At 32.1% G+C, this 22,845-nt stretch overlaps 3 protein-coding genes across 4 annotated transcripts in view; 2 read left to right on the forward strand and 1 right to left on the reverse strand.

Moving 5' to 3' along the window:
- The window catches only part of LOC148231513 (sodium-dependent neutral amino acid transporter B(0)AT3), a 38,150-nt gene extending 21,601 nt beyond the window's left edge, over positions 1-16,549 (forward strand). Inside the window, exons 5-9 of one of the 2 annotated variants that reach the window (XM_088191863.1) lie at positions 2,688-2,850; positions 12,330-12,530; positions 12,597-12,671; positions 12,743-12,864; positions 15,801-16,037. In XM_088191863.1, coding sequence (XP_088047989.1) covers positions 2,688-2,850; positions 12,330-12,530; positions 12,597-12,671; positions 12,743-12,841 — 538 coding nt within the window. In that variant the 3' untranslated portion in view covers positions 12,842-12,864; positions 15,801-16,037. Of the gene's footprint in view, positions 1-2,687; positions 2,851-12,329; positions 12,531-12,596; positions 12,672-12,742; positions 12,865-15,800 lie in introns of both variants that reach the window. The other variant, XM_088191864.1, reaches the window with a different exon arrangement.
- Positions 16,550-18,863: 2,314 nt separating this feature from the next.
- LOC148231514 (trafficking protein particle complex subunit 2-like protein) lies at positions 18,864-21,910 on the reverse strand. Its single transcript, XM_088191866.1, has 4 exons — positions 21,771-21,910; positions 21,251-21,414; positions 21,019-21,186; positions 18,864-18,992 (listed from the first exon to the last, which is right to left on the reverse strand). The coding sequence occupies exons 1-4, from the start codon at positions 21,801-21,803 to the stop codon at positions 18,947-18,949; spliced, it is 411 nt and encodes a 136-aa protein (XP_088047992.1). The 5' UTR covers positions 21,804-21,910; the 3' UTR covers positions 18,864-18,946.
- Positions 21,649-22,447, forward strand: Vhl (von Hippel-Lindau protein). Its single transcript, XM_088191865.1, has one exon. It carries the CDS (start codon positions 21,889-21,891, stop codon positions 22,390-22,392), a length of 504 nt encoding a protein of 167 aa, XP_088047991.1. The 5' UTR covers positions 21,649-21,888; the 3' UTR covers positions 22,393-22,447.
- Positions 22,448-22,845: the final 398 nt, after the last annotated feature.

A 22,845-nucleotide genomic window follows, 5' to 3' on the forward strand; every position in this document is an offset into this window, starting at 1 on the left:
ATTATTTATAATAATAACATATACAGAGATTGTGCTTTTCTCATATATTTTTCATTTAATTAATTATATTTTAATATATGACTCTGATGATAATATATATTTTTTAAATTTAGCTATGATATTATTTTAATGGCCGACTTTTTGAAACAAAATAGTAAATTAAAATGGCAAACGAACTTAGTCGAGATATTCATAATTTTATCTTTCATATCATTTTTGTGTAAATATTATTTTTTGGCAGATATATTAATAGTCATAAATGTCATTATAGTAACAAATAAAACATTTTTCTGTAAAATAAATTAAAGTAGCTATGATTTTATATTTTTTTAATGACCGCTATTTTGAAGCAAGATGCCGGATCTTACTCGTTAAACTGTGTTAATTTTTAATATAAGAAACAATTTCTTCTAAAATGCATCGTTTATATGAATTTTGTAGAGTACGCTCGGGATAAGGATTCCGGTTTGTTATTGTGTGCGTGAACTGTGTGGCTCAAAACAATTTCTCTCAGAATACTTATTTTTTTTATTTTAAAAGAAAATAAATGTTTATTTATCATACATACATTTGAGCTAAGTTGGAAATTTCAACAGACAATTAAAAATATATTATATAATCGAAGAAACCAGACATTGATGTCATTAATTAAATATTTGCAAAATTCAAAATCTTTCACTAGTCAAAAAAATAATGAAGTCTTTAGCTATTCTTCAAAAGCAAAAAGATATAAAATGGGGAAAGAAATTATTCGCAGATTGTTTAATGGCTCGACGACTCTATTAAATCATTAGAATCCATTGAATGAATTAAAAAATTATCATTGGCGCAACGATAAGAATAATAACTTTTTTAAGCCTTACAGAGAATAGTGTAAAAAAACCAATAACGTACGGATTAATGGAAAAATAATTAAAATATTTTAATCCACTGGTAAGAGAACGAATAACTTACAGTGTATATTTGAAGCCTTGACATCAATTAGCCCAGATATGCCCAAGAAATATTGTTCTCTTAAAATTTCATTTATAAATAAAAAACAGTGGCACGGGTTTAGTGACCTACCCATGGGACAGTGGGCATATCTGGGTCTTAAACCAATATCAACACAAAATTATTTAAAAAAATCACTAGAGAAGATCGAACTTCTGTGCCACACTGCACTTTAATGACGAATACCAGCGTTGACGAATCAGCGACTGTCCTTAAAAGAGAAAGCGAGATAACGAAGTACACGCTACGTCGCTTCTCCCTCTCATATACATGTACACGCACACAATAACAAACCGGCATCCTTATCCCGAGCGTACTCTACAATGTACACACAAGTTACAATTTAAAAAGATACCGAAGAACATTTTGCCGAAAAGTTGAGAAATAAATCCCTGACTGAAACTAGAAAATTCGTAATTAAATAAGTAATAAAAGTTAAAATCAGATATTTATAAAACTATTTAGAAAAAAATAATATTCTTTTTACTGCATAATAAACCTTATTTTTAATTAGATATAAACCAGTATGATTCGCTATCTTGTTTCAAAATGGCGGCTATTAAAAAAATAATTAATTTGTAGCTCCGTTAAAATATCATATAAAAGCGTTTTAGGTTAAAAATGTTTTATAGCAAAAAAAATAAAATACTTTTACACACTTTTATATAGTATGTATGTACATAATATATATATATAAAATATTAATACATAGCTCTTGTGCCATTGTGATTTTTTTGGTGGCATATGTAGCTGATTTATTTTATATTTCAATAACATATCATATAACAATTTTATTCAAGCTTGATCGTTGTTATTGAATATAGCTACGGATATATAATACATATATGATATGAAGTTACACAGCTCCGAAATATTGACGAAGTTTGTTTTATGTTTGAACTTATGGATGTATACACAATTCTATAAAAAGCTGATCGATTGATTCGAAAGATTTTCTTTGTTTTTCTACTCAGACTAGATTACTGCGTCAACCAAAATCTAGCATACTTTTGCGTATTCTCCGCAATCGAATCGCTTTTATGAATCGGTCGACTGTACGTAATAGCCTAATATATTTCTGAGAATTGCGTTAATAGTGTCGCTCAATTAAAATCACAATTTTTCCTATTTCCATCCTGAGCAAATCGCACATTCTTCACTCGCAACTCATCTTTTTATTTACTGTCATATTTATGAGTAATTTTAGAATCAGCAGTTCTCAGATGACACATTAGTGCATCATGAATTTATACAGCGGTGTGTATGTTTGTAATGTAACACCGATAGGATGTTATTAGTCAAATTAACCACAAACAATTCTCGATAATATAATATTAATTAAACTGAAGTAATGTTCAATTATTTGTTACGTCACGCTTTATGATTACATAGATTAATATTCCGACATTTACGGTCATAATAGCTTATATATAACCAATGTTTTCTAATATATAAAATATTAATACAAAAATAACTATTAGTATTCTCGGTATCGCTACGTCGTGATTGGGACAAATCAATTGTTCCAGTGATTGGTAATCAAGGAGAGGTCGTCTAATCTGGAAGTCGGCGGTTTAAACCAGTTTCCAGATTTATATCGAGCGTTTTATTTTAAAAAAAATACTTACTCATAAGCGAATCTCTAAAATTAGCCCGTCTAGTCGACCCGATTCAGAAATAAACTTTCGTTGCAGATTCACGAACGACATCTATGAAATGACGGGATACCGACCGGGGCTCTATTGGCAGATCACGTGGCGCTTCATAGGTCCCGTCATAATGTTTTGCATCCTGGCGTCCTCCGTCATCTTCATGATCATCAACAACCCCACGTATCAGGCGTGGGACGCCGATAAGGTAACGTATACAATTTATAAATATCTCCACTTGGAATTACTCACCGAAACAGTTTAGACATTGCAACCGCTGCACATGACAGTGGCTGTAAAGTGCCAAGATCAACATTTCTGAAATACGATGTCGAATCTAATGAAGCGTTTAAAATTGCGCTAAATGTGTAGTAAAATGTATTTGAATAGTTTATTGCTAAATACTTGATCGAACACTTAACTTAAAAATATCAATAACGACAGGAAACCGCAGCAGTGCACCGCACGTGTTAGATGTGATGCATTCCGATTGCATCAGTTTCGTTTGCATGAAAGAAATAGTACTTCAATGAAATAGTTTTTCTTTACATAAAATAATTAATAACAATATTATTCACAGGTAATTAGCTTTTGTTAGCGTTGTATGTTTTTTTTTTGTTATAATCGATTTTATAACGGCTACTTGTGACGCATGGATGAATGTTTTATCTCAGATTACATTTTTGCTACAATCATTAAAACTCTTATATGCAATGAATTTAAATATTTAATTTTCAATGTTAAGCAATAAAAATGTTTTGCTTGCTTTATTAATTAGATCTGACAGGCTTTGCTGGCGTGTCGAGTTGTATTATTGTCGGCTGATGTCTGTGGTATAACTGCAACTTGTGTTGTGTTCTAGCGATGCTCGCTGGACCAGTGTTCCGCAACCTTTTCGGTATCGCGGACCTCTTACAACGTGTCTCAAATTTCGCAGACCCACTCCCTCCCGTGTAAAAATCAAAATTTAACCTTTTTAAAAAAGTTTTATATAAAAAATATCTTAATTTTAGTAAATATTTTAATAAAATTAAAAAATAACATTTAAAAAGCAAATAAAATGTTTATATTATTGACATGAATTTATAATGAATAAAACATATTTTGTTAAGATGTCCCTAAGCGATCCGCTAAAGCCTTGTATCGATGCTGTCTCTTGACTTGTTTCTGCTGCTTTGACCAAGTGTCGTATGTATTAGGGTAGGGTTGGGGTAGTATGTATTTTCTAGCGCGTGTCTTTTCACACAAAGAGTAATATTATCGGATATACTTAGAAATGACATTTGTGTTATTAGGTAGACTGTATCTAACAAATCTAATTATTAAAAAAACTATTTAGTCGCGAGATCTCTCTTTCATTGTATTGAAAATATATCGTCTGTGGCCCTGAATTTGAGCGGATTTTTTTTTTCAAATGGTCGTTAATGTGAACTCTAAATTATAACACAATGTACATTTGGTTAAAACCATCACATATGAAAATCAGTAACATTTAAATTATTAAGAACATGACACTATGCATTTGGCTCGATTTTATTATAATTATTTATCACTATAAGATTAGGAAAATCTAAGAAAACACATTAAACAGTATTTTATTTAAAAACAACTCTTTTCTATTCGTGTGAATGTTGTCCTGGCTTTTTCTATACAGTATTTTATCTCTAGTGTGTGGTCTCATTTTTCGTCAGCGCCACTCATTAAATATTACACAAACATGCTCTGACAGCAAATAATATTAAAACAATTTGATAAAAAAAATTAGCAACAGTGATACAAGTTATCAATTGTCCTCTAAATCAGGGTTTCGCAAACTTTTCCTACGACGGGACACATGCCGTTTGCTTCATAAGATTCCCATGTCATCTGGACGAAGTACCGTTACACGAAATAGCATGCTTTATCTCTTTCTTTGTTGCATACGACACCACTCCCACTTTTATTTCTAAGGGATCGGCGTCAGTCCTGTATTGTTAAATGAATAAATTTGATTAACCTACAATACCACTAACTTCATTCCATAATTTTGCTACTTATGTATCTGATTTTTTAATTTTGCGCAGAATTTTAACGATCTTTTGAATAAATATAATTATTATAGTCATTATTATATATAAATATTTATATTTATTATAATAAAAGAGCATTATTATATAATAAAAATAAAATGATAAATATATCTTTAGAAGCGCATGGTAACACCCCCACGGTGTATGGCTGAGAGGCAAATAGTAGTGGATTCTAATTAGAATGTAACGGTAAACCGTCGAGCTCGATAGGGAATCTTATGATGCTAACCGTTTCCTTTGCATTAAAAAAACTTTAGTTCGAGAAAGGTTTCTTTTAGTGTTCTCAATCGAATATTCGAATTATCGTTTATTAATAACATACAATCTAAAGTTAACCATATATTTGCAATCCTTTTTTTCTGATATAAACTGTAACGATGAACTCATTAATCATAGGACAAAAAACTAACTATAGTTGGAGCTCTCTAATGTTCTATAAGATTAGTCTATTGTAAAGCGAGTTATGGAAGCAACAACGTATCTATGCGAATCGCTATTTTCAACACTTAAATAGCAATGAAGATAAAATCTCCAAATAGATTAAATGGCCAACATGACATGCGTGTTGAATTGTCAAATACCACACCACAATTTAATGTTCTTATTGAAAAAATAACGACCTACACATTGACACGTCTTTTAATTTTGGTCATTTGGTTCGGTGATTATTGCGCAAACTAAAATTGCGCAGAGTGAAAATTTTTATACCACAAAAATTCTGATTTTAATTTTAAAATATTATGTTATAAAAATATTTTATAATTTTATTAGTAATTTACATTGGTATTACATATTCTAAAAAAATTGACTTAAAAGTTGAGTAAGATATTAAGTAGTTGGAATTAAAATAAAATATATTTGACAAGCAAATAATCACCTATGATCAGAATTTTTGCTGTGTGAAATTTTCGTGTGTGCAATTCTTATTTGCGCAATAATCCGGTCACAGTTTTCTTTGCACTAAAAATGTCGATCGACTACAATAAGAGAAAATCTGAATTTTCGCAAATACTTTGAACACTTTCGGCTCTCAGCATATAATAAATATTACGAGTTAATAATTATCGTACGTGTGTCGTTAATAATGAGCAAAAATAGTAAAGGACCCAGATTGAATCTCTGTGGTACTCCAGAATGAGCGATAATACTCATCGGAGCGAAAATTGGCATAGCTTACATGATTTATGACAGTAATATCTGACTCATATACCAAAAATGCATTGATACGTTATTTACTAGCAAGATCTGCGTTTTAAGATATGTTATGATTTTTCCTTGAACGTCGATAATTTCTGTAAATATAATGCCACAATGTAGGTCTGAAAGGGTCTAATACATTTGGCCGGCATTGACTCGAGGCTGACATGACTGCGAGGCCAACAATGACATTAGGCTTACTGAGCCATTCCGTTATATAATAATAAGAGCTAGTCACGAACGAGTCTTGTTCGAATTAAATTCTACATATTGGTCTTGATAATCATAATTAAAATAATAAATGTCAGTTTATGGCCTATATCAGGGATAGCCAAACCTTTGACTTTGACATGATGTTTTTAAAAAAACATGAGCAATGATTTGCCTTTCCTTCCCTTGATTCTCGGACTAATGCGATGTTTTGGGGTGGAAACATACCATGATTTTGTCTGACACTTTTTTATAAGAATAGATTTTTGCGTAACGGTTATAATTTAAACAGCTAGAGATTTGAATACCTGTTAGCCACATTCCTCATCGACCCTTGCATCGGTACCTTTGTATCTCTGTAGACCAGGGGTTGACAAACTTTTTGTGTAAAAAGTCAGATTGGATTTTTAAAACATAGTGTATTATCGAAGTGCATGCGAACTATAGAGCAATGTATTTTTTCTTCCACTTATTTTTTCTTAAACTCTATTTAGTTTTAAAATAATTATTAGTTTAGGTTTGAGTTTGAATAGCAAATGGACGTTTCGCAACTGTCAAATTAAGTTATTTCACTACCGCCTATCAGTTAAATCATATTTTCGCTAGTAAAAATGTATACCTACTTTACTAACCAAATTTTTATATGTAAATTATAAGTTTGATATCAACATATTTTTGTAAGAATTAATTGATCAAAGAGCTCTGTAAGAGTATTTGTTTTTAAGTCACGTTGCAAATTCGAGTTGCGGATAAACCATGGAGCATTTACTGAGATTCTCAATTAAATATTTTGCTGAGCTTGTAGTTTAATTGGGTACGGAAACATACGAAATTAGAGGTCTTCTTAACTTACAGATTTATAAATTAGTAATTTAATTTACTTTAGCTTACGTAGTTTTTATTGTTTGAATTAATTGATTTATGATGATGAGATTTTCTTTAAGTACTATTTTTATATAATCACTTCTACGCCGTAGATGATGGCATTGGCAGCCTTCGTCTACGATGTGTCCTTCGGCGTAGTCTGCCAGAATTAGATCCATTATAATAGTGTATTTAACGATCGATTTTCTCTATTTTGCTTACATGACCTTCCCATTAAAGTATTCAAGGCTCGTCGACAGTCAAATGTGTTAGATTTATAAAAGCTTTTAGTTCGATATGGCATGACAGTTTGATATACGAATATAACACCCTCAACTAAACTTAATACGTTGATACCTGAGATGTAGACGCTATGTTGTTTCCTTATATAATGAACACTCGATACCGCGTAAAATTCCAGCTGAAATTATTTAATGAAGTTTTCTGTGGCCCTTTCTTTTTATTTTGTATACAAATGAAATATCCAAATTAAACTAACTTTTATATACATATCTTTGATCTGTAATAAATAACTATATAAATTTTAATTTGTGTCCAATTGCGCATTTCCGTTATTTAGTCAAAGTCCTATGCTACTCCGATCTGTGTAAGCCATGTGTTCTATTTTCAGACTGATTCTAATTTTTGCATTTATATTTCCTGCTGGCGCAAGATTTTTAATCTTTATTTTATCTCTGTTATAATATAATATTTATGTAAATGTTCAATGGTGCGTTTCCGCTTTCGTTATCTCTTTCACGCGAAATTTTTCTTCCGGTGGTTACGCGTCATTAAATGATTTTTTTAGATATCCCGGGAAATCTTGTTTAAAAGATCCCAAGGCAGAATTTAGAACAGGATCTAAAAAATCTAATGATATGCATTGAGATTTAAAGATGATTTTTAATCTAATTTACACTTAAAATTGATTGCGTTAATAATTAAAATAAGCATTTAACTATTTATGTACATTTTATTTGACTTCTTTGAATCGATTTTAATATAATCATAAACCTTGTAAAAGTCGTTATATACTACATGAGAAACTATGGTTGTAAATAATAAATAATCTACTAGGTACTTTAATCGACTTTGCTGTTAATTTTACATGTGAAAATATTGGATAGAAGGCAAACCATATATGTATATGTATATTATATATATATATATATATATATATATTGATAAAATATCCCAAATTTGCTTCGTTAAGTAGGTCATTTTATCTCTACATTGTCGTTAAGGAAAATGGTAGTAATCAGCATATAATATAAGGACTATACACATTTCCCGTAGTTTCTATATCACCTATTTCTTATATATATGTATATACATATATATAGCTATGATGCGCATGGTATATAAAGGCAGTTCTTATTAAGCTTAAAATATGTAGTCGAGCAATACCGTGTCAAACGCCTTCTCGATATCTAATAGTAGGCTTTACTAACATTGTCTTGGTATATACTGCTATAAAACAGCGTTCGCCAACGATATATATATATATATATATATATATATATATATATATATATATATATATATATATATATATATATATATATATATATATATATATATATATATATATATATATATATATATATATATATATATATATAAATATATAATAAATAATTGCATATATTTTCATTTTTAAAGATGAAAAAAAACGTTTAAAATTTTATTTTCGTTTATAATTGATATTTGTGCAACGTTTTGAATCTATGTATCCAGAGCCGGCCCTAGGTTATTTAGCGCCCTAGGCAAAAACTAAATTTGCGCCTCCCCCCCCCCCACCCTAATAATACTTTAATAACTCGTTACATGAGCGCAAAAATATAATTCAAATTAAAGTAATTTAATATTACATATATTTGACACCATACTCTTTTTTGCGATTGTGGGTATTTAAGAATTTGTAATTTTATTTTCATCGCGATTTTTTACGCGTGAAATAATCTAAAGAGTACACAGTAGTGTATACAAAAAAATATCAGATTATATTCTTTAACAACATTGTTTGATAATTTTAAGTGAATATTGCGCCTTTATTTGGTATCAATGCGCCCCACAAGATCTAGCGCCCCAGGCGATCGCCTGTACTGCCTGCCCCTCGGGCCGGCCCTGTATGTATCAGTGGTGTTTTTTTGTACAAATATGTATTTTTGTTTATAATTAATATATTATAAAAATAAATAAAAAAAAAGTTGTATACTTATGTTAACATATACGCAAAGTCATCTTAACTGTGTCTGCAAAGTGGGTTGACCATAGAGCTGAACCAGTGATGACGTGAAGAGGGAAGCGGCTGCTTTTAACACCTAGATCTCGCCTGTTGATAGTCAGCGGCTTTTTTTTATTAACTTTTGTTTTTGTCCTAAATGATAGTTGTTAATTTGAGCGCTGTGTATCTGATTTTATACACATGGTCAGTCTGCGGGAGGTGACCACGATTAATTACGGTGAGCTAGGAGTGTAATTGGATTGGCTTGTTCACTTACTGGACTTTTATGACTGCTTTGGAGTTTAAACATGTTGCAACTTGTCATATGAACAAGTTAAAAACGGTCGTTTAACATTTTACAGAGTGTATTATGGCAGCTTTTCAAACAGTTGTTTTTATTACAAAGTGCTGTAATTTGTTATATAATAATAACACTTGCAGAAAGTCTCACATCACTATTGTCACGTACGGTCCACACTGGCCGGTAATGCGTAAGAGGTTTTGGTTTTACTGTCAGTGCCTCAATTTCAATAAAATATTTTAAAACAGTTTGTTTTGGATTTGCTGATGTACATTAGCGCTATAAATTTATCACAATTTTATTTTAAAAAAAAATTAAATTATTAAGTGTTTATATGTAATCATCATCGGAATCTTAAATTATTTTGCTGCTGGAAGAATAATTTGGATATTGGTCTGGACCTTTTAATAAAAAAATTAATAAAAATATAATGAACATTTTAATAAGCACGAAAATTGTTGATACGTTAAAAAATCTACGGACTATCAGTGGTCCACGGACCACTGGTTGACGCTTACTGCTTTATAGTACGTATATGTATTATATAAAGTTTATTTATTGCAGAGACAACATCACGACGTTTGGTGAAATAACGTTTCCAGTAGTATCCGTCATGTCATGCATTTTTGTTATTGTTATGTCGGTCATCGCCAGACATGGCATAAACGAAGTAGTAGAAAAAATATTTTATGTCTGTGATACATTATTTATTCTGAGTCATCTAGTTTTTAATAATTTAACCCATGCTTTGAATAAAAAATATCACGTTTTAAAAATAGTGTGTGAACAAGTTTCTCGCATAAAATGTGAAAAATACTCTTCTGAGTATTCAGTATCATAACTTTAAATTGCTGCCAAAAAAGCTACTTTTGCGTTATACATACTAATACTATCTGCTTGCACTTGAAACTGTCTTTTGAACCGAGAAAATAAGTATTAGTAAACAAAATAAAAAGAAAATGTGTTCCGTATAATTGTACGATAATTTATATAAAAATAGGAAATCATTTTTTTTTGAGAGTTTCAGTCAGTTCTTTGGATGTTATAAAACTAAGCTATAAATATTTTGTCAGTCATGAAAAATAGGATTTTGTTGCTTTAAAATACAAATATTTATGGCATAGTCGATGAGTAATATCTGAAAGACTTAGGTTTGAAGCCCATATGAACCCTAGTTTTTTAATTTATTTATTGTCCGGTAGATCGGTATTAGTTATTATTAAATAATTATATTTCCCATTGATCATTAGAGATTTGGTTTTCTTAGATTTTCCTAATCTCGCGTACGAATAATTAAAATGAGCTAGCTCATTTATTCGTATTCTGTACAATACGTTAATCCGTGGCGTCCTTGAATATGGCTTGTCTGACAGTCCAAATGAAACAAATTACTCCTAGTTGTTGGACGGAATTCAAAGAAAATTTCTTTCACAACAGTTTTTTTATAAAACGTAAACAAAATACCCTTCTAAATAAGAAAACATAAAATGAATTATTGTAGTCAATCTTTTTATAGCCGTTTGTCTTTACTGAACAATATAATTTTACTTATTGAAACGCGTGGCCAAGAAACTCTTTAGCATTGTCATGCTTAAGAACCTAATCGCTACTAAATAATATTTGTATCTATAAGAAATACACACGCTTTGGAATGTAGCGGCGTACATTAGAGAGCGAGCATTAACCATACGGCTATATAGTAAAAATAAACACGTTCACTATTGGTCAAATGTTTTGCAAAAAATATTTAAAAATATTAGCAAAAATTAAAATTTACACAAGTATTCGAGAAGCGCTAAAACATTAAATTATTTTAGCCACTTTTATTGAGCTTAGATGCGATTTTTATAAATTTTTTTTTTTTATTATAAATATTAATGTACTGTTTTTATAATTTTCTTGCCCGGCAAAATTCTTTTACTGTTTATGCTGATGTGTTTTAAGCAGAAATACTTCTGTTGATGATTTGAGATTGACGTTTGAGCATGGATTGAGATTTAATATGCACATCGCCAAAATTTTCGATTTGACGTCGAGGATGCTCGGTTTCATTATGCGGAGCGCTTCAATAATTAATTGCAGGTTTACATTTGCTAGTTCGTACCCTCCTTAATACAGCTTCACTGTCTGGAATCTAAGTGAAGCAAAGTGCTCATTGATGCTAAAAATAATTAAAAGAAAATATCTCTACAAGAGGGAATGCGGGTCTTATACGTATTTATATCCTAATACCCTTTCCTAAAAGCGTTGCGATAGAATGCATTGTATTTTTGGCGCAGTGACTACTCAGTAAAACAGGTTTTGAAGTTGGTAAGGGGTATTAAGGGTGTCGAGAATCTGTCGATGCTTGGCGACTTGGCCCTAGAGTCGCGATCGTGTCCCTTGTTCTTTCCCAACACGTCAGCGGTCGATAATATATGGCTTTCAATTGAGTATAAAAAATCCATAGAAAATTTATGTCAAGTTATGGGATATATCTTTAGCTACCTGGCATTTCTGTTCCTGTTATGAATAATGCTTGTTAGAATAAATGAATCAAAAGTCAAAGGTCTGTTGGTGTGTAAAATTAACATATGTAGATATATCTTGTTCTGATTTTTTGTGTTTATTTTGTCCTGATTTGAGGGAAAATATTAAGTCTATTTAATAGGAACATTCCCAAATGTTACATGTTTGTAAGATACATTCTAAAATTTCAGTTAATTGGTGATTTGTATAGTGTCTTTGCTTAAATTCTTTCTCAAGCAAAATATTTGTTTCGGATCTTAGGATAAATATCTAATAACAGCGTTTTAAAGTTAGTCTGTAAACATTTTCAGGGCGAAGTGGTGAAGACACCGTACCCCACCTGGGTGATGGCTATCGCCATAGCCATGATCACCGCCGGAGTTCTACCCATCCCGGCAGTGTTCCTGCTGCGACGGATGCAGTGCTTGAAGCTGGACGTGGACATCCACCAGGGCAGCATCAGACGTATCGAGACCACCGTCTCCACCAAGGAGATGATGGACGACCAGGACGTGAGTACCTTTTACCGTTAACCCTTTCGCCTGACTCTCGCTAACCTAACCTTCGGCGGCGCGCAGGTGATGAGCCCCGACTACTCTCCGGGGGCTCCTCTCGAGAGCACCACGACTCGCTTCACCATCGGAGACTTCGACGTAAGACATCATAGTTTAGGGTGATTTAGGATCGCGAACGACTTATCATTGTGCCTGTTCGAACATTGTAGGGGAGCTCAGGGCTGCCGGGCCCTCGATCGGAGCACCTCGACAACAAAAGGACCCCTCCGCCGGCGTCGATCGCTCGCACCAGACCTAACAAAAAGTAGAGGGACCCGCAGAGGACCAGGGGGTTAGACCCTCTTTCTTTTTCTTTCGCCTTTTCAGTTCGCAGCCTTTGTAATGCATGACCTCTTATGAGAATATTTATTTTTGCGTACGAGGATTCGAGTTATTTTTCGTTCGTAGCACCTCAAGGGTTCTCCAACTTTGGGACGATCGCATGATTATTACTATTGTACATTTATATTTTCGTAGTTCGGGTGACCGGCTCCGGCCGTTTTTATTTCACTACTGCGTCACTGGGTAAGATGACGAAATTTGTCATTGTCTATCGGTAAATGCGAACAAAGCTAATCGATATGGATTCCATGTTCTATTATAGTAAAACAATGGAAATTAAACAAAACCACAAAAACGTTTTTGCCACCAAGATAAACTCAATTTCCTATATACTTTTAACTAATCGAAAAATATAGATAAAAAAAATATACATTGTAATGATCTTGCTAAGTTTGTTTGAAAGCCTGGTCCGCCACCTTGTTTTAAAATGGCGGCCATTCAAAATATTTTTAAAAGTATAGTGCAATACAGCAAATAGTAAGTGTTTTTAATTTAGTTTTAAAAAATACTTATGCAAGATATAACGGTTTTTGAAAATACTGAAAATACGATACTACCATATTTTTCTTCATACATTCGTGAAACTCTTAAAAATATATACCTTTTATCTTAGACAAGTTTGCTAACCAGTCTGATCGAAATATTTACAAAATCATAACCCAGTATTAAAATAAAAGTAAGGATATTAAAAGTGTTTTATATTAAAAAAAAAAAAAAATTTAAATTTAAATAAATATTTTTTTATATTTGGGATATTATGGTTTTTGTCTAACTGTCATATTTTTCATTAGATATTCATGAAATTCTTAATAAAAATATTATTTCGGCTAATTTTGTTAGCCAGATCTTGCTCTGAATCTTATTTTAAAATAACACCCATTAAAAGAAATCATAAATTCGGTTAAAAATTCTACAGCAAAAAAATATCTGTAATATAAATTAAAATAAAAAAACTGTACTAATATTTTTGTGGATCATATGTGGCATATTATGACTGCCATATTTTTAATGAGATTTTCTTAAAATGTATCCCTGATTAGCCAGCTTAATCCGCCATCTTGTTTCAAAATGACGGCTATTATTTTTTTTTAATAATAAGACCGTTAAAATGATTTGTACAAAAAAGTAAGGAAAGCAAAACTTTTTTACCGGAGCTACGATTTTTGTTTAATCGGCATTTTGAAACAAGATAAGAAACTTAATCGAGATATTTACAAGGTCAATTTTATAAAAAAAAAATTAAAAAGATCTAATTAAAACTACAGTAGTTACTGTGTCCTTAAAAACCGTTATATACCATATATTAATAAAATAAAAATCTACAAGATATGTTTATCAGTTCTACTATTTTTAGAACAAGTTTCGATACAATTAAAACTAAGGAAGTTATCCTGTCTTCAAATTTCATTATAAATATATCAAAAATATTTTTTTTTAAATTTTATTTGATTTTAATTTTTATTACAAAATATTTTTTATCTATAAACTTTTCTGAAAGAATTTTGAAACAGAATCCGCCATATTGAAACAGAATTTCTTTTATCAGATTAAACGAGTCAATATAATTGACCCATGACAGTTTTTGTATCCTCAAAAACAATTTAATCTACAAAAAAAATATATTTTATTTTATTTTCTACCTTAGAAACATTTTTGCCCTCCTTATTTCATTACTAAATTACTACATTACTCAAAACAAAAGTGACTTGCAAATTTTCACAGTTAATAAGCGCAGCGTAGTCACACACAGTACTGCACTCAATTCCATGAAATTGGATTCTATCTAGAGATTTTCACGCAATAGGAAAATTCACATTTTTATTTATATTAATTAGTGGTATAGGAAAGTAGTGACATTATTTTTGTTATTATAATATATAAATCAACATAATAGTTACACTAGCTAGCAAACAACAATAACTACGATATTGTACTTGTAAAACAGATGCTATCGGAAACGGCAGTGATCCATTTTTACTTTCCGTTTACTACTTAAATAAATTTATGAAAAAAAATTAGTCTAATGTTAAATGTACATTTATTTTTATCTGTTTTTTAAAACACCTTAAACTTACTAATAAAAATAATTTAGTTAAATAATGCACTAACGAAATTAATAATAAATTATAAAAATAAAAATGTCCTGTTTCTAAATTTTAGAAAAATATTTAGTAATTTTATCTTTGTGGCAAAAAATTTTTGTATAATGTTATAATATGTAAAGTTTTGGTTAAGATAGATATATATTGATTAAAAATACACTTCACTATTTATGACACAGAAATCAAACATCTTGATGTTTGATATCAAGATTTACAAAATCACTACTTATTATACTTCGTCGTTTTATGACATACCTTGACACGGTTTTTCCGACCTCTGCAGCACATGATTTTAATATTAGTTACATAGTTAGTTACAAGACACTTATATTCAATGAACGCATTGTAATTAAATTGCACTGTCGTTAATATTGACGATATTTTTGCATACATATTTAAATGAGTCAAATGAAAACCTTAAATAATTTTTAATTAAGGTACAAAAAATATATGTTTTTTTGTATAATCTTCCTAGGTAGAAATGCATCAACAGGTTTCGTTCCTACATTACTTAATAAGTGCAGTGTCGCCACACAGTACTGCACTCAATACCTGTTAAAAGAATTTCACGCAATCGGCTAATTCACCATTTTGTGCTGACAGGGTTTCACGCCGTGTTATTATTTGACTCATCCTTGTATAATATAACTTATTTTTACTTTTATTTCAGTGTACATCTTCGTATTCATACAAGAGTCGGTCACTATTTAAATTCGTAGATAGTCGTAGCGTTAAAGCGTGTTCGTCGAGAGCGATTGATTTAATATTTTGTAATGTTTTCCAGGATGATGACGAAGACGACGGCGACAGAGCTTCTGCCAGAGACAGACTTGCCGACTTTGAAGACACTAGCAGCGACGAAGATAACCGACACGCAATAGGTCTGCGTCCCCCCAGGTTAAAGCCGACGCCCAAGAAGGTCTTTGAAATGGAAATTCTCAACGACTACTGATGGCTATTGAAAAATATTCATATATTGTATAAAAATTGTTGAATGCAATAATAATTTATTTACGTTATGTATATTTCAGGCCATGACAACTTAGATTAGGTCGTTTCCTTAGATTAGATACTATGATTTCGCATCGTGAATTGTATAACGTATTTAATATGCACATCGTTTTGCATTTGTCTAAACTTCTAAAGCCACGTAGGTTAAATTTTATCAGTTTGTCCGAAGCGAAAGCTTGAAAAAACTACGGCGATTCGACGCGAGTGAGGCGGACGAAAGTCCTTAAACAGTATTTAAGTTTCAAGTTCCTATCGCGTTTCCGTTTCGCTCTCATATTATGAATAAGATATTATATTTTCCGAGTTGTTTTATCGAATATTTCACAAAGTTTAAAATAAAAACGCAAGTCAAACTTGGAAAGTCACATATAGGTGCTTTTATATATAACATTATAAGAAACAGTTTTGTTGCATTTTTCTAGCCGATTGTTTTATTGTAGATTTAAGCATTTGTATTATTATTTACTTAATATATCTTAGGGCTTCTGACGAGACTTGGTCTAATGCGAGTTACAAAATAAAGGATATTTAAATTTGTTAGTATTAGTCAATTCGGTGGTTAAAATATGATTTGCCACAACAGTAGTACAAATTTAGTGTAATTGATTTACTCCGAGCTTCTTTTGCTGTATTCTTTTATGTGTGAAATATTTCGGATAAAACTATTTTTGTAAGAGTTTACTATTTCGCGCGGGAGACATATCAAGATGATGATATTTTTTCTTCGGAGATTTTATTGAAGAAACGACGATCTCTCGAATCAATTATTACGATAATTTCCATACTTTTTGTGATAACGACGCCAAACGACGTAAATCGATACCGCTATACACATATTTTTGGGATTTTCTTTACCGCTCGTTTTCTTAAGCGTTAGTATAACAAACAAATGATGTGATATCAAGAGTTGATTACGATTTGACTATACTTGGTAATCGAACATTCGTTAGGTAGTGTTAATAGATCGATAAATAATTGTTGTTGGAAAATATATAACGTGATTCGTTGTTGCTTATGTTTATAAAAAAAACGTTTCTCAAATGGCAGTGATGTAGGTTTATTTACATATATTAAATATATATTTAAAGTAATTATATATTATATATACGAATATGTATTAGGGTAAAAGAGTTAGCGTCGAATGTGTATTTTACGGAGAAGCGGGGGTCCGGAATCCTCGTTGCTATATATTTTACTATATATAGTTGTGCCACAAAGTGTAGCGTAATGAAACCGAGCGATCGCATCGAAACACATAACCTTCGCACGCAATCGAGACAAGTGAGATTCCTCATGACAATACTCGTTCTATTACAAGTATATTAGAAGCCAAATTTATCGTTTGATTTATATACTTTTTCGTTCGGTCTTCCGTCTGGCACCGCTTTGTTCTTCTCGGAAATACTGAACCGATTGGCGTGCGTTCCCTTAGAATAGGCCAACGAGTGCAACGCTCCTATACGGCAAAACTCCTCAAATATTCTAAATAATATAGCAATAATAATTACTCGAATTAGAGTTGCTTACTTTCGGAGTTTCTTTCGGTCAGATCTGTCGATAATTACACTGTATAATAAAAAAATTGCTACCGAGATAAGATTACTCGTCTATTAATTCAAAGCTGTTTTGGGTTCTACAGTAAATAAAAGACCAGCGGAATGTCGGGAAGTTTTTGACTAAGTACCTACTAGTAGAATAGTAGAAGCAAGTATATATCTACTATTTTAAAAAATATTTCGAACGGCAACTATGGTGAATTATTTTTAATTAATATTAACTACCGGAGCAAATCCGGATAGAACTCTTAAGATTTTAACGATTTATATGAATTGAATATATACTGAAAGATATTTTAAAATTGAGGTGGGAAATGTATCTCTGTGGCAAAATTATTGTACAGTGTTATCGATAATTTTTTTACGTGTCAATTCTGAGGAGTTTTACTGTAATGACAAATTTTACTTCTTCCACGTATTAAGTATCGACCGCGAAGAGAAGAATGCGTAAAATAGAGCAACGTTTTATTTTTGTTATATGTATTTTTTAGCATTGTTTTTTTGTTCGTTGTGTTTCGTATATTGTTTTCCATAATAATAATTGGTAAAAAAATTTCAAAAAAGAAAAAGCACGTTCTATAAGCGTATATGCCTTGGAGTGTTTGTTATAAATATACGTATGCGCATTGTTATACGAGTATGACGCTCTCCGAACACGTCGACACAATGGCGGCTCGACGTCAATATGTATATGTGTAACGAGCACCGTAATCGTTTAAGTGACTTATTTAATTGTTATATGACAATAAAGATGAATACTAGAAATGTCATAGCGTATATATTAGAATAAATAATTACAAAACACCGGTAATACGATGTACTTAGAAGGTCAATAGAACGGTGTAAATATATTATGTACGTTTGAAAGATTACGACGGCTCGCAATTCTCGACGGAATTGCGGGCTCGAATGACTTTTGCTGTAAACTTGCCACAAACCGAAAACAGAATATTTTTGTATCGAATCTTTCTTTTTGCAAACATATATATATTTAAATTATTTGTGTCGGTTTGAGCGCTCATGTGCTCTAACAGGCGAGTCAACTTTTACTGTTTGCTTTCGTTACTTCTCAAAATATTCTACGATTGTTTAGAGTTTGGTTTCAGACGAGAACGCTGGCCGATCTCGTCTCGGCGAGCGCTCGGACGCACTCGAGGCGGTCGTCGGCTCAGATCTCAACTGCCGAGCGCTCATCGTACGGTATTTATAAAAAAAGCCTGTTTTAGTACGTACTACATAGTTGACATATTATATGATCAAATAAATAATATACGAAGACATAAAGTTGCGTTTTTAATTTATATACCCATAACGAAATAAGATTATATATCACAGATTATAAAGAATGTACGTCTGCCGAAATCTACGAAGCGTTCACCATTAAGCTCCTAACCTTCTTATCGAATTTCCTGAAATATGAAAAAATTGCATTTTATTATAATGAAAAAAATAGTAAACAGAAAATTTTTTGTAATAAAATTAATGAATCAATAAACCTCATAATTACTGATTTTTTATTATTTTACCCTATATTCACATAATATGATGATGTACACTGAGTGTACATGTCATCATATTATGTGAATATCTCTATATATATATGTCAAATTAATACTTCATATTCTAGAATCTAGATAATACACAATAATTAAGATCAGGGTTCTCTAATATATGGCCCGTAGCCCTTTTATTTTTTTCTAAACTTCACTCAGTTTAAATACACTAAACAGTAAAACAAATTAAAAAAATAAAAGATCACTTACCACTAACAACAAACTGTTTAGTTTTCTTGATATTTATTGAATAACTTATTTAAAAAATATAGAAACAAAAATATACATATGCCTGATAAAAATCGCATTTAATGAAAATAGTTAGCCCTTTGAGGAGTATAGCCGTACATGTATGGCGGTCGATTTTTTCACTGTTTTGAGGTACCCTAGATATTTATATATTTACACAATATAATTGTTATATATTTACTATTGAAGAAATAATAAATAAAAAACATTAATTTCATATAGTATTTTTTTAAATTTAAATTATTGTAAATGATTTATATAGAAAATAATACTAATGAATTAAAAAATATTAAAAGATATAAAAATATCCAAAACAGCCGAATAATATATAATAAATACGTGAAATAAATTAACGGAATTTAATAATACAAAAGTGTTAAAATAAATTATTAAAACATACTAATACAAAAAAGTAGTAAAATAAATCAAAGCAACAAAATGTTGAGAATCACATTTTTTATTATTTACTATAAATGCAATAATAAATAAATAACAAAAATAGCTCTACCGCTGATAATGGTTTTTAGGTTAGGTGGTGCTGATTATCAAAAGTGATTTAAGATGAGAATCAATCAAATTGAATCTATATTTAGATTTAATAAATTTCATTTTAGAAAAAAAATCGCACAAATAAATAGTGCCAAGTTCTAAATTTAAAATTAATTTCTTTGAAAGTTAAGTATGCCCGTCATTAAAGAATCAGAACGCTGAACGGATGACTATAAAATTCATCAAGGAGCGGCCACGCACTGGTTCTTATAATAATATAATATATATATAAGTTACAACAAAATTCGTTCCTCCCGCTGAAAACACTTTCTTAAATTCAATGACGACTTTTTTCGTCACGCCTGTTACATAATATATGAAATATAATTAAAACGCCTTTAAGCGTCATGCCCGGTTAAGGGATTAATTAAGCCGATAGAATATTTTTAGTCGACAATTAAGAAAAAAATTCGGTTGCACAGCTCAATGAGCTAGCAAAAACTTGAGTTTGTCTTGACAAATTACACCACAAACCAAATGTTAGCGACATTGAAAGCTAAACGAAAAAAATAATAAGATTTAAAGTAATTACTGTGTATACGATTTTAAAATATTTTTTTATTTATTTTTAATGTGTAAATTTGAAAAAAATAAAGCAAGAAAGACCCAAGGGGGAAATAATATCACAAATCCAAAATTTGAACGTTATTGAAAGTCACCTTATCCAATATTTTAACTTAAAACCACAACATTTTTATAAAAGGGACATTGAAAATTTACAAAATAGATGGGAATTATATTTTGTGATTTTGAGTAATAGTTTTTTTTTTTAATAAATTTGAATGTTACACTACAAAATAATGGTTTACTTCCTGGTCTCCCTAATATAAGACCAAATCAACAAAAATAACATTCACTACTAGAAATATAATATAATAAAACCATCCATATGTAAAGTTAAACAATTATTAAAAAAATATGTATGTTTTAGTAAGTAAACTGTTACTGTACTAAACTATTTCAAAGCCAATATTTGGAGGTGAAACGACAAAAATTTTATCATAAAAATGCAAATTATATCTCGATATATTCATTTACATTCGTATGAGTAGCTAGACCTTTAAAAAAATCGTCGATAACTTACTGAGAAGTGATGGGCTCTCCGGGTCGATAAAACGGACAGCATATAGCATCAGCGTACAGAGTGTGAAGGTTTCTGAGCAACGATCGCACTTCGACGTCCCTCGTAGCTCCGCTGCCGCCGCCCACGACAGCGAAAAGCTTCACTCGGGTGTTTGTCACGTACCCGTATCTGTAAATAAATTGACATCAACATTATTAATGTCAGATCGATCCGCAAATAAGCATCGACTCACATATTATAAACTTCAGTAGAGTAAAGCAGTCCCAGATATAGGTCTCTCATATCGGATGAGCGATTTCCGCCGGCGAGTCGATCCTCCGCTACGTCCAAAGCCGTATGCACTTTCCATTGCATCTCGGCTTCGGATTCGGTGCATGCTACATACACCGGCCAATTCTAATAATTAAAAAATATTATTGAATTTATAATATTGTATAATAATCTAATTGAATTTATCTTGATGATAAAGTCCCTTGTTCAAAGCGTTAATAATTATCATAATTTAGTATTTTACATTACTTTTGTAATAAAAAGTGCGCTAACTTTCAACCATAAATATGTCAGAAAAGTGTGGCAAATTTGAAAAAGAGCGGAAACGGAGTGTTCGCGAGCGATGTTCGCGAACGCGCCAGTAGGACGGACGTCATCGTCGCGTGCGGAAGTGCGCCGTCAGGCGATCGAAGGAACCGAGGTGGAAGCGTATCGACATCGGCTCTATTCCGCGGCGAGGCAACTCGCGCGGCGCATCTCACCTCTTTGCCGACGACAGCCAGACACACCGCCATATCCACCCGCTTTCGGCGACAACACTAGCGATGTGCTACGGCGCCGAGGAGCTAACTCGAAGTAACGAGCGCGAGCGGGGCTAAGATGGAAGAGGGCGAGAGCGAAGCGCTGCGCTCGCTCAATTCGCTGAAAAAAGTGAAAGTAAGGTTCGCGAACGCGAGCTCGCAGACAGTGGGCGTGTACTGGGTGGACTACGAAGGCCAGGAGAAGTTGAGCAAAGTGTTGCCCGCGATCCATTGCGTGGACGTGGACACATACGAGACCCACCCCTGGATATTCAGAGACACCGTCACCGGGGAGCGGTACGCGGCGGGGAACCGAGAGGTGTTCTTCCCCGTCCGCCGCTTCGTGGTCCACGGTCAGTCCGTCCGTCAGTGCAGGACGGTAACAAAAATCGCCGCCCCTCTCAGGAGCCTCAGGAGCGCCGTTCTGCTCCACCTCGCGCGCGAGCTTCGACCCGATGAGGTATCCGGTCTCGAGATACCGCGAACGCTGCGGGAGGAGCTAAAGAGCCTCGTGGCGATCTACGCTGCGCCTCGCGACCAAGCTCTCACCTTGTCGGTCTGCTCCCGACCTCCAAATAACTAATTCTTATATTTTTATAAATTCTTATTTTTTAAAAATAAATCACATACAATGTAAACGTCTTTTATTTACCAATATCTTAGCATTTCTTCTCTAATCTTGTAGTAAGCTTTTAAACATGGGACTTGAAACCGAATGGGTGCGACTCCATGGTAACAGCTTATTGTTAAGTTGAACTATTTACCAACTGGGCGTGACCAATTTACCAACCAAGTGACGTCCTTTAGATAATAGGTATCTCGTGTTTGTTCTCTGTCTCGGTCTGGTGACGTGACAAAGTATCAAATCTTTTATACTATTGATTCGTGACGTCTCTGACGAATCACGGATCAGATGTTGGTTGGCCAATTGCATCGCCGGCATTATCAAACAACGAAATATGTCTACATCTTGAATACGTGCAAGATTAATACATTTCGAGGTCGTTAACGCATAAGTTAGATTACATTAGCGGTC

Source organism: Plectrocnemia conspersa, unplaced genomic scaffold (assembly GCF_051122295.1).
Source record: "Plectrocnemia conspersa isolate PC_06_02 unplaced genomic scaffold, ASM5112229v1 ptg000009l, whole genome shotgun sequence".
Taxonomy (NCBI): Eukaryota; Metazoa; Arthropoda; class Insecta; order Trichoptera; family Polycentropodidae; genus Plectrocnemia; species Plectrocnemia conspersa.